Below are 14,918 nucleotides of genomic sequence, written 5' to 3'. Positions count from 1 at the left end.
CAGATGAGAAACCCAAACTCAAATTTATTAAAACAGATAAGCAATCACAAAAATTTTCCCAATGTTTCTGGTTTGGATGACTGCATGTTTATTGTAGTACCATTAAAAGCATAAGGGATTCAGGAGGAGAAACTGAAGAAGAAGTTCCCCCACAGTCAGAGTGGTGTTATCCTGAAAACAAAATGGTCAAACTGCAGATATAATGGCCCCTCCCCAAAAGGAGTAGCAGTTTTCAAATTTTAGATAAATAGCAATAGTGAGTTTGAGTTTACCCCATTTTAAGCAAAGATATTGTGCTGGCATATTTCTGTTGTTAATTTACAGAGGTGATAAGGGAATTCTAAAAACTGTGAAGTCAGCCTTCAGTTACTGTGCTTACATCTCTCTAGCAGTTGCCTGAGGGTTCCAGTTGTCAATAGCTGCATAACCAAGCACCCCAAGACTTAGTGGCTTAAAACAACAATCTGCAGTTTGGACAAGGTTTGGTGAAAAGGCTCAACTCTGCTTCACAGGGCATCAGCTTTGGTGGCTCAACGGAGAGTTGGAGGATTCTCTCCCGAGAGGGTTACTCGCAGGCACTGGCTGCTGGCTGGGGGCTTAGCCTGGCCTGAGGACAGGAGCCTTAGTTCCTCTCCATGTGGCCTCTATATGTCACCTGGGCTTCTTCACATCATGGTGGCTGGGTGCGAAGGGAGAGTGATCTGAGAGCTGTATTGCTTTTATGACCTGTCTTGGAAGTTATATACTCTGTTACTTGAGGCAGTCACCATGACCCACCCAAATCAAACGGAAGGGACATAACCTTGCCTCTTGATAGGTGAGTGGCAAAGTTCTGGAAGAGCATGCGGGATGGGAAATATTGTTGTAGTCATTTTTGAAAAACGTAACTTGCCACGTTAGGTATGACATTTTATTATATTCTTTTAAATATGACAAGCGCCCTTCCCTCTGTAAGTTACAAACAGAAAGTAAAACTAAAGAAGTATCTTGATTTCTTTTAGGGAAAAATCAGTCAACTAGTTTGAAAGTCACTAGTGAAAAACTGGAGAAATATTAACACGAAACAATGAGGTTAAAATAGAGACCTAACTCTACTTGGTCAATAATTGACAGGATATTCTAGTATGGGAAAGACTGGTATCATCAAAACATTGCATTCCAGACTACAATGGCAATGAATGGGAAACCTGATTTGCTAATTCTGCAAGCTGGACTATTGCTAGGTGAATTTGATTAGGCAATGTCTGTTATATTTTCTTCTTATGTAATCAAAAACCATGAATCTGAGATTAAAAAATGGGACTTTCTTCCCCCAAGAATGCATTTTTAACATCTTGAATTCTCTTGAAGAGCATTAGCAAAAAGATACTGTCAAATAAAGAATTCAAGCAAATGAGACAGAAGAAATAAAAGAAAAAAACTTAAAACTATGGGAAGTAGAAATTTAAAAATCCATAAACAAGAAAAATACTTCTGGTACAAAAGAGGAAGAAAAGGGCATAGTAGGAAATACAAGATTTCTTTAGTATATACCAAATTCCAAGGGTCATGCGTGTCATCACATTTCTCTCTGGTATTTTTATTTCCAGCCACAAGTACCATCAGGCACTTCTCACCGTGCCCAGCATGCACCTTCCTCATCCTCTTTGTTTGGTGGCTCCTGGGTCCTCCCTTTATCTATACGGAGAACCAACTCAAAGAATTCTGCTCAACTCTCATTACTTGGTTGGCACCCCAGGACTGTGAGCGGTTTAATGGAAAGATGGCTAGTTAAAGATTGTAAAGTTTATTTAATGGCAAAGAATACGGGGAACTCAGAGAATGTGCCATAATGCAGAATATAACAGCAAGCTCCCAGACAGTTACAGTGTCCCAGATCCCCAGAGTTCTCTAATGGGAGGTGGCACTGTGGATGATACCAGGTGTGGAGAGTGAATGCATCAGCATGAGAACCCCTGGGCCATTCTCATGGATAGCTCAAAAAACTTTTTTTGAAGTATGATAGACACAAACACAAATGCACATATCATATGTTTTGAGCTGGATACTTTTTCTTTTCTTTTCTTTTTTTTTGCTGAGGAAGATTCACCCTGAGCTAACATCTGTTGCCAATCTTCCTATTTTTGCTGGAGGAAGATTAACCCTGAGCCAACATCTGTGCCAATCTTCCTCTATTTTGTATGTGGGTTGCTGACACAGCATGGCCGTTGACAAGTGGTGCAGGTCCACGCCCAGAAACCAAACCCAGGCCACTGAAGCAGAGCATGCCAAACTTAACCCCTAGGCCACAGGGCCAGCCCCAAGCATGACACATTTTTGCAAACTGAACACCTTAAGGGAGTTTTTATATCTTGTACTCTGTCCTGCCCAACTGTTCTGAAAACTCTGGCCTTGGGTTTGCCTGCAGAGCTGAACAACCCAAATATGTTGGTATTTACTGTGAAACTGGGTGTTTCCCAAGCTCATCCCTCAGCTGGCCCATGCTGCAAGCCTATTCAGGACCCACTCCTACCCATCTGTTCTAATTACTCCAGTGCCTATCATCCCTCTCTCTCTCCTTTGAGCTCTTGGTTACTCTCGACCATACATTTCAGTAATCAATGGCTCACTAGTCGATTCACACCTATTCTGTTCCCATTTGATTGCATTTTGAGATTGCGTTGTTGCTCACTATTTAATTGAAAACTTAGTTTTCCTTTAAATATATCATTTAAAATCGCTTTCTATAATTCTCAAGTAGTAATATTACTAGGAGCACAATTAGAAATTAATGATAAAACAGGATTATTGACCACAGTTACATAATTGAAGCAAAGAATGCATAAAATATTCAAATCTTCAATATTCCAAGTCAAAGTTCAGCTATTTTGACATTCTGTCTGTCCCGTGAGATAAGATAACCAGTTCACTCATGTGCTCAAAGATCTCTACAAATTCTTACAATGTTTCTCTAGCATATTGGCAAAATATTTTAATTAACATCTCCCAAATTGCCAGCTGGGAGACTGCAGACCTACTACAATAGGGCTTCCCTCTCTGAAATTGCCTTTCCCTCCAGGACAGGCAAAGCTGACCATACCGGCCTCGAGGTTACCCTGCTAAACTACCAGCATGTGTAGGCAGGAGTTTCTTTTACTTAAAGAATGTTATAACTACTTTTAGTCATCAAATTAGTGAGAATAAAAAAAAAATTACTCAAGTCTGTCAAGGATGTGGAGAGACAGGCACAACCATATGTTGCTGAGAGTATAAACAACACAACTTCTCTGAAATGCAATATGGCAAGATGGATTAAGAATCTTTACACTCATATGCCCAGTAATTCCATTTCTATTTAACAATTTCCTTAGCAAATGTTCCTAAATGTGGGTAAAGATTTATGTACAAAGCCATTTAATCCAGTATTATTTATAATAAGCACAAAAATATTGAAACAACCATCCAACGACAGGGAAAATGTTAAATAAATTATGGTATGTTTCTGGAAATGTGGACCATTAGAAAGAAAAGGTAATTAAGCTACTGAAGAAATTTTAGACATGGAAAATGCTCAGGATACAAGTTTAAGTTTTAAAAGGCAGTTTGCAGGACTTTTTGTAAAATCATTGATATTTATATGAATGAAAGTGAAAGGAAATGTTATCTCTGAGTGAGTTATCTTTGAGTGGTGTGATTATTGGCGATTTTTCTTATTTATATTTTCTATATTTCCTACAGAGAGCTCTATGATTTATACAATCAAAAAGTTGTTTTTAGAAAAATACTGTTCTGGCAGTACTTTGGCACACAGTCAGGTGTTCAAAGTCTCAATCATGATGCACTCGTTAATCAACTTAAAAATCCCAGCGGTATCTCAAATCATGAATTTTGATCTCCCCTTTCCCGTTTCTCTTTTTCATTACAAATCATTTCCAGTAATCTCAATTTCATCTCTAAATCTGAGCATTTTAGATTACTCTTCAAATATATGGCTTTAGTTTCCTCACGTTGATAATTTTGTTTCCTTGTTAAAGAAAACTCTAAAGTCGCATGCATTAAAAGTAAAAGCTAGCTATCTGTGATTTTTGCTGAACATAGTCCTATACTGTGTCATGCACTTAGTTAAGTATTAGCATGGTTAGGAACTTTTTTCTGGACTTTTTAATCTCAAAATGGATTCGCAAGATCACTTTGTCGTCAGTTACACATGGAAACCACGGTCTGTGAGCCTAGGAGATACACTTGGAAAGGCTAGTAGAAATGCACATCGGATTCAGGCGACTCCAGGATATCCACCCGGGCCTGTCCAGTGGACAGCTGGAACCGCAGGACTAAGGCCCAGAGGCAAGCAGCCTGCCCTGGCCCTGGAAACAGAGATTTCGGAAACCTGAGCACAAACGCTACGGCAGAAGACCCCAAGTCGTGGACCGCTGAGGGCAGAGCTAGCCTAAACAAAAAACACCAATCAGAGAAGTCAGAGAAGAGACAGAGGAGAGTAGAGAAAGACCAGAGAGGAAGGAGATTGAAGACCTTTGAGCTGGAATAACCAGAGTTGATACAATGCCCCTTTTAAAACCACATGTCAGGCTCTCACTAGACCTTGGAACCTCGGCTTCCTCAGTTGGGAAAAGTTGCAACTAAAGAGTCTTCTTAAATCTTATCTCATCTTGATCAGCTTCCTCAACTGCGGGAAAACTGCAACTAAAGGTTCTCCTTATGCCTGAACTCATCTAGAGCCTAAGCCTTCCCATGAGCGGGCTGCAGGACGCGCATGCGCCGCGGCGCGGGCTGGCCCCCCCCCCCCCCCAGAGGGCGGAGCCTGTTTCTTTCGCTTTGGCGTTTCCACGGGCGCCAGCCCCGCCCGCCGCACCTGCGCGTCCCGTGCGCTGTGCTGCTTGCGAGCCCCGAGGGCGGCTCCCGCCGCGGGGGGTCTGCTGGGTGAAGGGGGGCGCCCCGGGCCAGTTTAGCAGTGGTGGCGGCAGGTGGGGGAGCGCGACGGGGCTTGGCCCGCGGAGCCTGCTCGCTCGGGGCGTCTGAACGCTGTGTTTCTCGGAATCGTTGTAAGCGCGCGAAAGGGACCGGCCAGGGCCTTGACGGGAGCGAGGCCCCCGGGGAGCCGGGCGGGCCTACGCGGGTGGCGTGGAAGCCCAGCTGGGCGCCTCCCGAGCGCGGGTGCTCGCGCCCCGGACGGTCCGCGCCCGCCTGGCCTCCCGAGGCCGCCCTCCTGCCTCTGGTCGCCCAGTCCGCGGAGGGCCGGCTGGCTCTCAGAACTGGGCGAATCCCCGGGCCCTGCGAGCGCGGGCCGAGTCGCGGGCTTGATGTGGATGGGGGGGAGGGGGGCTCTTGGCACGGTTTGCGTTTGCTCTGGGTTAGACGGATTTGCGTGTGTAGACGCTGGCGAGTGGACCCGGTTTGCCCGGAGACTGAGCGTTTGGTGTGACAGCTGAGGCCTGAGTGGACCACGCCCCGAGGCAGGTAGGGGAGGCTGGAGAGCGCTTTTCAACACAAACTGTTCCGCCGACGGCGTCTCTGCCCTTCCATGTGGGGCTTGTCACTGCAGAGGGAGCCGAGAGCCACAGGGGTGTGGCAGCCAAAGTTTGTTTGGAAAATTACCTGCGTGCACTCGCACAGTTGGGATTTGAGAGATCTCCGGAAAGCATCGTCTGATCTTGTTTTCGGTGCAATGATAACAGGCGATAATCGATCTGGATTTTTCGTGTTTTTTTTCTGTTTGTTTTCTAGACGTTATTGGGGTTTCTGTTTGAAAAAAAGAGGTTGAACTTTTGGAATAAGATACATAGTGGAAAAGGTAGGCTCCATCTCTTTGTGATTATTTCTGTCAGTTAGAACAAAGGATTGTGAATTTTACCATCCAAGGTTATACCTGTCCTTTCAGGGCTTGATTATCGCCTCATTCTATACCAGTTTTCCACTGTCAGATTATTTTTAGTATTAGTAGCTTTATTTTTAATTTTCTGATCATTTCATATTATGCTCATATATAATCTTTAAAGGCCAGAACACAATTGGATTTAGGAAAAAATAAATATCTGTTCAACAAATATTTGTGCACATTAGGTGCCTGACTGTTTTTTACGTATTATGGATACAGAAATGAGAAAGATGGACAAGATCTCAACTCCTTTGGTGCTTACAGTCTAGGAAGGGGAGACAAGCAACAAATACACCAGATGGTGGTAATTGCTACGCTGAGGACTGAAATAGTGTGATGTGCTAGCCTAGAGAGTAGCTTCTTTAGATTGGGGAACCTTCTCTGAGGAGGGACATTGAAACCTGAATGAGGGCTAGGATTCCAGGAGCAGAGGGAAGAGCATGTCAGCGTAAGAAAACTGCTTTATGAAGATGGAAGACCAGAATCCGTTTGACCAGGGAGGCTGGAAAGCAGTGAGAGGGAGGGAAAGTGGCAGGAGTTGAGGTCTGAGAAGTGGGCAGGCAATAGCCTCATCACAGAGGGTTTTGTAAGGTGTGGTGAGGAGTTTGCATTTTATCCTAAATTTGTTCTTAAGTGCAGTCTGGCTAAGTCCATTTTTGGCCGCTCTTTCTCTTTGGTTTCCTTGATTTATTGGTTCTTCACCTCAAATGTTTTTATTCTTTTTGTTCTTGATCAAACTAGATGAAAGAACATGACAGGATAGCTTTCAACGCTGCCACTTAAATTTTGGGTGAAACCGTTTGTTCGTTTTTATGAGTGAACCATTCAGTTCTGCATCTTAAAGGCAGAGCAATAGCCTTGGCTCCATCCTATGGAAGGAGCGACCTAGTCAGTATGTTAAAACAGTGAAAAATCTTTTGAGTTGAGATTAGCAGATCTGGAATGAAGCAGTGTTGAGAAGTAGTTAAGGGAAAGGCTTCAGAGGTGAAATAAATACCCAGAGTTTTGGATGTTCAATGTCAAATTAGTTTGAAGTTATTTGACAGATTTTTTTTCCAGGAGTTATGGAACTTTGTTGGTATGGCGGTGGTGACTGGGATCATCATCAGAGGTTAAAGTCTTATAATTGTTTTATTTCTCTCCAAATTATCCTTATCCCAGGTGTAATAGATTGAATGTAGGAGCTTTCATTGAGCAAATTCTTTGATTTTGGCCCTTTTATAAGGATTTGAGTTGCATTTCTTTGATTCCTAGACTGAAGTAACCTTTATCTATTTAAACATTGCAGGATATTTTACTTCAAATAAAGAACATGGTGAAACTAATTCACACGTTAGCCGATCATGATGATGATGTCAACTGCTGTGCGTTCTCCTCTGCCCTCTTGGCTACTTGCTCCTTGGACAAAACAGTTCGCCTGTACTCTCTGAGTGACTTCAGTGAATTGCCACACTCCCCCTTGAAGTTTCACACCTATGCTGTCCACTGCTGCTGTTTCTCCCCTTCAGGACATATTTTAGCTTCATGTTCAACAGATGGTACCACTGTCCTGTGGAATACTCAAAATGGGCAGACTTTGGCGGTGATGGAACAGCCCAGCGGTAGCCCTGTGAGGGTTTGCCAGTTTTCCCCCGACTCCACTTGCTTGGTGTCAGGGGCAGCTGATGGAACGGTTGTTATGTGGAATGCACAGTCATACAAGTTATATAGGTATGAATATTTCAATCCTTCCCATTTTTAATCCTATTAACAGATCTACCAAAAAAATAGCAGAAAGCAGAACGTTTTGATGACTTTAAGAAGCAGGTAATTTTAGACATGACAAGGAAAAATATTTCAACTTCTGAAGGTCATCCAAGCAGATGTTTCATATAATTCTTGTCGATTTGCTTGGCTCTGATTTTTAAATTTCAAATCTTTCTTTTGTAAAATAAAGGTTAATCTTCTTAGACTTTTATGCATTTTTATTGTAAGAGTGAGGCAAAGAAAACAGTCTTTTGAATAAGATTCGTAATTCTGGGCTTTTTGTCACTCGTGGCTCATGTTCTCAGTAATAAAGTAATAGTAGGTAAGTCTCACCTGTTTCCTGATGAGGATTCTTGCTGCGTAAATGACCAAGCCCAGAAAAAAGAACTTTGTGAGTAGTAGCCACCTGAAAAACTCCTTTCGGATAAAAATACAACAGTTAATTTACACTGGTGATGTTTGGTTGCAACTTACCAACATTAACAGAATGTAGTTTTATGTATTTATATGGTAGTGAAATACATGTAACCTACCATTTTCACCATTTTTAAGTGTACAGTTCAGTGACGTTAAGTACATCAAAACCCACAGAGTTGTAAATGTTACCAGTTAAAATAGTCTAATGTACCTTCCTTCCCTTCTTCCTACCCCTCAACATCGTTGGGAGCACAGGTGCCAGCTGGTCAACAACTGTTGCTCATTTACGTTTAGGTCTTTGGGTTGAAGAAAATGATGTGTTTTAAGTGGTGTTAATAGTGTACAGAGAAGGCATGAAGAATGAAATGTCATTCTTTTTATGAATGAAATACAGCTGTCATTAGGGAATCTTCTTTTTCGCTTATCAGGTGATAAATTCTGCATCTATAGGATCACTTCCCTAATGTCTATAATTAGTGATGTAAAAATGATCCACTCCTGTAGATTTAAGCACTAGATGGAACACTGTTTTGTTTTTTACCAGTTTATCTTTCCTAATTGAGAAAATAGTGTTGTCAGCACAATGCTTCCTTATATTCCCAAGATAACTTTAACTTGTTCACAGCATTTTCTTTTCATAAACGATTTATATTTGAAGATAAGATGAAAGGCCTTACTTTTGCTTCTGGGTGATTTTAACACAAAATTTGAAAGTACTTTTTTCTTTTTAATATATGACTATAGTTGATGTCATTGCTTTTGGTAAGTTTTGTAGATTTTAGTGTGTTCATACTGACTTGCCATTTGGAAAAATATGAAGATATAAGGGCTTTGGATCCCTATAGTTTAGCCTTGAACACATTAAGATAATGTTTAAATCCTCTGTATGAGAAAGCATATCTCAGTTTATAGCCTATAAATGGTATTTTACTTCTAGAGACATCTCCTGCCCTTTCTCTCTAGTTCTGTGGTGACCATTTATCCTCTTTTTACTATATCAAGCTGCTCTTAGAGATTGTAATACAAAGTAAAAGATGCTCTGAAATGAAAACCCCCTTGTTTTGCTTTTATTTCAGATGTGGTAGTGTTAAGGATGGCTCCTTGGTGGCCTGTGCATTTTGTCCTACTGGAACCCTCTTTGTCACTGGCTCCTCGTGTGGAGATTTGACAGTGTGGGATGATAAAATGAGGTGTCTGCATAGTGAAAAAGCACATGATCTTGGAATTACCTGCTGTGATTTTTCTTCACAGCCAATTTCTGGTTAGTTATTTTAGTCTCTTAAGCATTACTAATTTGTATTTGTAGTTTGGATATGACTTTTAGTTCTTTTGTTCATTTTCATTTCATCCTTAGTGAAAGGAGGAGCCCTTTTAATTCATTTCTTTTAAAGAATCATCCTTCTCCTGTATCTTTTTTGATCAAAATGAAGTCATGAAGAAATACAGGAAAATCAGATTCTTTAGTGTATGTGGGGGATGACTCAACCTGGTAGAATGGATCTGGGCTCCTTGAATATGGTAATTCGGAGGACTTCACTTTATTGGTTGTACTGTGATTTTTCAGGTACAGTATATTGATATTCAAATAGAAATGTGAAATTAAAAAATTAGAAACAGAAGCTACATTTTCCGTTTAGTAATTTAATCTTCCAAAAGCTAAATTTATAAAATAAGATGTTTACCAACACAGTTCATTTTTAGAAAAAGAAGAAACAAAAACTCCATAATACAGGCTCTTGGTTTTAAATGGATACAGTGAAATGGGAAGTTTTCTTCTTGTATTTTCGTCTTCTGTGTTAGGACAGAAGTTCTGCTTTTATCCATCCAGTCTTGTTGCCAGACCAGTGCTGTCTTGAAGCAAGATAATGTGAGCTACATATGTAAATTTAAAATTTTCTGGTAGTAGGCGAAATTGATTTTAATGACATTTCATTTTACTCAATATATCTAAAATATTTCAGTAATTGATAATAGAAATTATAAGATATTTTACGTTTTTTTGGTACTAAGTCTTTGAAATCTGGTGTGTATGTCACATTTCAGTTTGTGCTAACCACAATTCAAGTGTTTATAGCCAGTGTGGCTAGTGACTACCTTATAGGACAACTCAGGTCCACACAGTAGGCAGGATGGTTTTGTCACTCCCCTGTTTCAAACCTGTCAATGGCTTATCAGAATAAGATTAAGGTGAGAATATGAGAATATAAGAATAAGATTAAACCAAATCTAAAACACAAAGCCTGTAAGTACCTTACACATTCTGTTTCCCTGCCTCATCTCTAATCATGGTTGGCCTCGTTCATTCTCTTGCCGCACTGGCCTCCTTTCGTTCCTCGAGTGTTTCTAAGATTTGTCCAAGGATTTTACGTGCGGACCCCTCACCTGGTTCACCCTAAGTCCTTTACCTTTAGATTTCAGGTAAAAAAATCGCTTGAGAGGAGCCTCGCCTGCTCTTACCCCTTGCACTCAGTCTAAACCATTTTGATATAGTCTTTTATTTGCACGCTTTTTCTTTTATAGTACTTAGAGAAGTATCACAATTTTTAATTATATATTTACTTATATGGATTATGTTTAATGGTGTTTTTCCTGTTAGAGTGTAAGCTTGTGAGGACAGGGCCTCGGCCTGTTTTATTCACAGTGCCTGGTGCATGTTAGGCCTTGAAATGGAGATTGATGAGAAAGATTCCTTCTAGCGATTTGCTGAAAGTTTTTGTTTTTGTTTTTTAACCTTCTAACATCATGTAGCAAATTAATAGATTTCTTTTTCATGAACCCATTCTTATGTTAACTTTTCTACCTAATTTAATTATGATAATTTATTCTTTTAATATATTGTTTTTGTGCTGTTTTATTCTAAAAAGACCAGCTTGTAACAGACAAGAACCGTTTCTTCCATTTCTGTGGAACGTTCTCCAAATCTTATAGGCACTCAATGAATCTTTGATGAATTACATAAATGGGGGAAATTTGTTTCTTTTTTAATTCTAAATTATCTGAAAATAGATTTTCAATTAAAATATCATTATTATGTTAATATTAGAGTAAAACTAAGGGCATCCTTGTCCTGTCTTCAAAAGGATCTGCAGGTGGTGGGGCCTGGAAAGGTTCAGTAAACCAAGCAGAGAATTCTCAGTGAGATTCTAAAATAAGTGTAATGCCCACATCCCTACCCTGCCTTTGGAGTGTATTTCAAAGTATATTTCTCAGTATAATTCTAATGTGTCCCTTCTTTAGTTTCTTTAGTGCTGCTTCTGTTGAAATAGATATTAACCTATGTGTAAATTCCCTGAAACAGATTGATATATGCTTTAAAAGTGATTATTATAGGAATTTGGGGGAACTACTGTATTTTCTTAAAAGACAAAGTATGTAATTTTAATTTGTTTAATTTAGTATTTGTTAATATCTATGTATGACATATTGACTCCTCTGTCTTTGTGACATTTTGCTCAAATAAGGAAAAATAATCCTGTTTGTGCCTGAGGATAAAGGATCAATTCTCTCCAGTTTTTAAATGATAAAGAAAGTTTAGATTAGTTTTTTGTTACAATTTAAATATTTTTCCTGAAGAAAACTGTGTTTTTAATATTATATTTAGATATTAAGGCACATTTTAAGCTCCATAATTTTACATTGTCTTAGCTGAATTCTCACAAATTAGAAACTTCAGAATTAACTTCAAAAGATCTATTTAGTCAAGAAGCAATGAAAAGAAAAAATTTTCCTGATTGGATCTAGTGCTTAAATATTCTACCCTTAGCCATTTATTGAGTAAAATGTTTTGGCTTAAAAAAGACGTAATGGGGGCCAGCCTGGTGGCACAGTGGTTAAGTGCACATGTTCCGCTTTGGCGGCCCGGAGTTCACCGGTTCGGATCCCGGATGCGAGCATGGCACCGCTTGACAAGCCATGCTGTGGCAGGGGTCCCACATATAAAGTAGAGGAAGATCGGCACGGATGTTAGCTCGGGGCCAGTCTTCCTCAGCAAAAAGAGGAGGATCGGTGGCAGATGTTAGCTCAGGGCTAATCTTCCTCAAAAAAAAAAAAAAGATCTCTGAGAAAGGATGCCCTTTGGTTGAACCTGTGCTATGAAGTGAAAAATGCTATTAAAATATGGAAGTCCCTTGGAGTTAGAAAAACTTTCAGTGAAAAGGAAGTTAATTTATTGTATGTTAAATAAGGTATGTGTGCTTTCAAGAAGACAGAGTCCATAGAAAAAATTTGTTTTACATACCCAGGTGTATAAATTAAATACCACATACCCAACGTTTGCAAAACCAGAGTGCAATCTTAAGATGGATATTAGGTTTCTTAAATGTGCTGTATTGCATATGAGTGCAAAAACCTCTTTTGATGAAACCACATCTGTGATATTAGGTGGAACTCATGTAAAACTGAGTCGATGATGTCAATATTTACATTACTCCCAAGTATTTAGGAACTTATTTAGTAGGTATGTAAAGATACACTGAAATTATCTAAATAAGCATAAAAACTAGTGAGTTTTTTGTGACACCGAATTTACTGATTACTTTCCCTAATTTGTGTAATATTTTCCACCAAATCACATGGATCGAATTGATGTTATTTTGGATTTATATAATTCCAGCCTTTGTCTTGAGTAAATCAAATGGAAAAAAAATCTCTTTATTATTCCATGTGAACTATAGACTAACCTTTTAAGAAATGTTGATATCCTTAAAAAATTGGGAATAATTAAGCATTTAACACTCATTATCATAACTGACTTTTCTTCCTAATATTTCCCATCAGTGCTGGCCCCATAGACTCTAAAATTGGGTTGGAGGATGCCCTAGGTTTAGTGGCTCAATATTGGCCCTTGAAGCCTTGAGTTATATCCTTAGTGGGAGGTAAATTAAAAGGTATTTTGTTGGGGCTGGCCCAGTGGCGCAGCAGTTAAGTTCTCACGTTCCACTTCAGCAGGCCGGGTTTGCCAGTTTGGATCCCGGTTGTTGACCTACATACCACTTATCAAGCCATGCTGTGGTAGGTGTCCCACATATAAAGTAGAAGAAGATGGGCACAGATGTTAACTCAGGGCCAGTCTTCCTCAGCAAAAAAGAGGAGGATTGGCAGCACATGTTAGCTCAGGGCTAATCTTCCTCAAGAAAAAAAAAATTTATTGTAGCAACTTCAGGAGCTAAAGTTATAATCCTTTGAAGTACCTTGTTTAAAAGAAATTCTTTAACCAACATTTTCATTGTATGGTATAAGTTAATATTGTCTGTGAATATGGTTTAAATGAATAGAATTAACAGATCTCAGTATGAGAAATTGAAAAATTTTTGCTTTAGATGTTTTATCAATTCTTGTGTATTTATTTTTAACAAATTTACATTTATAGATGGAGAACAAACACACTTTTTCCGATTGGCATCGTGTGGTCAGGATTGCCAGATCAAAATGTGGGTTGTTTCTTTTACGCATGTCTCAGGTATGGATTCAACTAGTGGCTCTCTAAAATTATTTGTGATCCAGATAGAATTTCTATTTTAATTGATCTTTTTACCTAAGGTACTCTGAGTATCTAAAAATGATCATAAAAATATGTTTTAAGAACTTTTAATCAAAGTAATTACATAGATGTGATTTAAAGATTGACCACTCACTGCTAATTATGACGTCACCACCACCACCACACTTATTCCTGCTTACCAAAAGTAACCACTTTGCACTTGGTTTTCAACTCTTGGTGGTTTCCACAGTTTCTGTAAATATTATTTATACCACCCTATTTTAAATTTATTCACTATAGTTACTGTTATTTTGAGTGTGGGGGTCTTTTTCCCATGCATGGTACTAATCCTCCAAGTGACCCTTCAATCAAGAAACTTACGTTGTTCAGTTTTGGAGTACAGCATTTCTTTGTGATAGTTCTTTAATGATTTATATGTATTTTCCCCCCAATTTATCTCTTTTTCCTACTTTATAGGGAAATTCCTCACCTTTATCTTTTAATTTTCTTCTGAATTTTTTATCCCATCTATCATCTTTTCAATTTCTAAAAGCTCATCGTCTTCTCTTTTTCTTTTTCAAAGTGTCCTCCTTTTATTTTATGAATGCAAGATCTTCTCAAAACTCTCAGGATACCAATTAGAGGCTTTTTGTTTTGTTTTGTTTTTGTGTTCCCTTCTGTTTCCTGATCATCTTTGTTTGCTCTGGGGCCCTTTTTTTGTTTACCCTGATCTTTCTCTTTCGTGTGGTTACCTTCTTCAAATGTTTAGTGATCCTTAGTACTCTATTTACATTGAGGAATTAGACAATAAGATATTTAGAAACCCTGCATGTTGCGGTTTGTTGTTGCTGGCTTCCCTTTGGAATAAGAAGGTGGGTTGTGGGTTGGGGGCTTAGAGAGTGTGGGTGTCTGTGTTGCCCTGGGGCTGCGATGGAGCTCCCCTGGCAGTCATTATTTTCCTTGGAAATATTTTGCCTGGGGAGAAGCATCTGGCTTTCATGCAGCATACTATGGGTGAGGTCAGGGAGGGCCTGGAGGTAGACGTTGAGTGTTTCATAAGCAGACTTTTAGTTAATTTTTCTGTTTTCATGTCCTTATCTGTGTCGTTCTGTCTTTGCTTTTCCTTGCCGGTGATAGTCCTAAGTGTTTTGGGGTTTTCTAGGGCAGACTAGCTTTCTTCTTGGCTATAGCCCCCTCCCTTTGCATTTAGGGCTGTTACTCCTCTACACTGCCTCTCGATTAATTTGCTTTCTGCCTTCCCAAAATTGGTTTCAATTTCTGATGTGCTGATGCCCCCCTTCCTGTTCTCTTTGTTGATGTGATTTTATATCTTTATTAATTCCATTGTTATCATTTAATGGGAACTCTGAAATTATATGGTTCATTGGCCATCTTGCTTCAGAT

The 14,918-nt window shown here is 39.4% G+C and overlaps 1 protein-coding gene across 18 annotated transcripts in view; it reads left to right on the top strand.

Moving 5' to 3' along the window:
* The first annotated feature begins 4,764 nt into the window (after nucleotides 1–4,764).
* Nucleotides 4,765–14,918, top strand: part of WDSUB1 (WD repeat, sterile alpha motif and U-box domain containing 1) — a 55,691-nt gene continuing 45,537 nt past the window's right edge. The window contains exons 1-6 of one of the 18 annotated variants that reach the window (XM_070241084.1): nucleotides 4,801–5,039; nucleotides 5,371–5,454; nucleotides 5,722–5,788; nucleotides 7,161–7,582; nucleotides 9,112–9,296; nucleotides 13,404–13,493. In XM_070241084.1, the coding sequence (XP_070097185.1) occupies nucleotides 7,185–7,582; nucleotides 9,112–9,296; nucleotides 13,404–13,493 (673 nt within the window). In that variant the 5' untranslated portion in view covers nucleotides 4,801–5,039; nucleotides 5,371–5,454; nucleotides 5,722–5,788; nucleotides 7,161–7,184. Of the gene's footprint in view, nucleotides 5,455–5,658; nucleotides 5,789–6,936; nucleotides 6,984–7,160; nucleotides 7,583–9,111; nucleotides 9,297–13,403; nucleotides 13,494–14,918 lie in introns of those variants that run through there. The other 17 variants (XM_023622981.2, XM_070241088.1, XM_023622985.2 and 14 more) reach the window with 17 other exon arrangements.

Source organism: Equus caballus, chromosome 18 (assembly GCF_041296265.1).
Source record: "Equus caballus isolate H_3958 breed thoroughbred chromosome 18, TB-T2T, whole genome shotgun sequence".
Lineage (NCBI taxonomy): Eukaryota > Metazoa > Chordata > Mammalia > Perissodactyla > Equidae > Equus > Equus caballus.
Note: the sequence above shows the minus strand (reverse complement) of the source record. Positions and strands in the feature narration are given on the sequence as shown.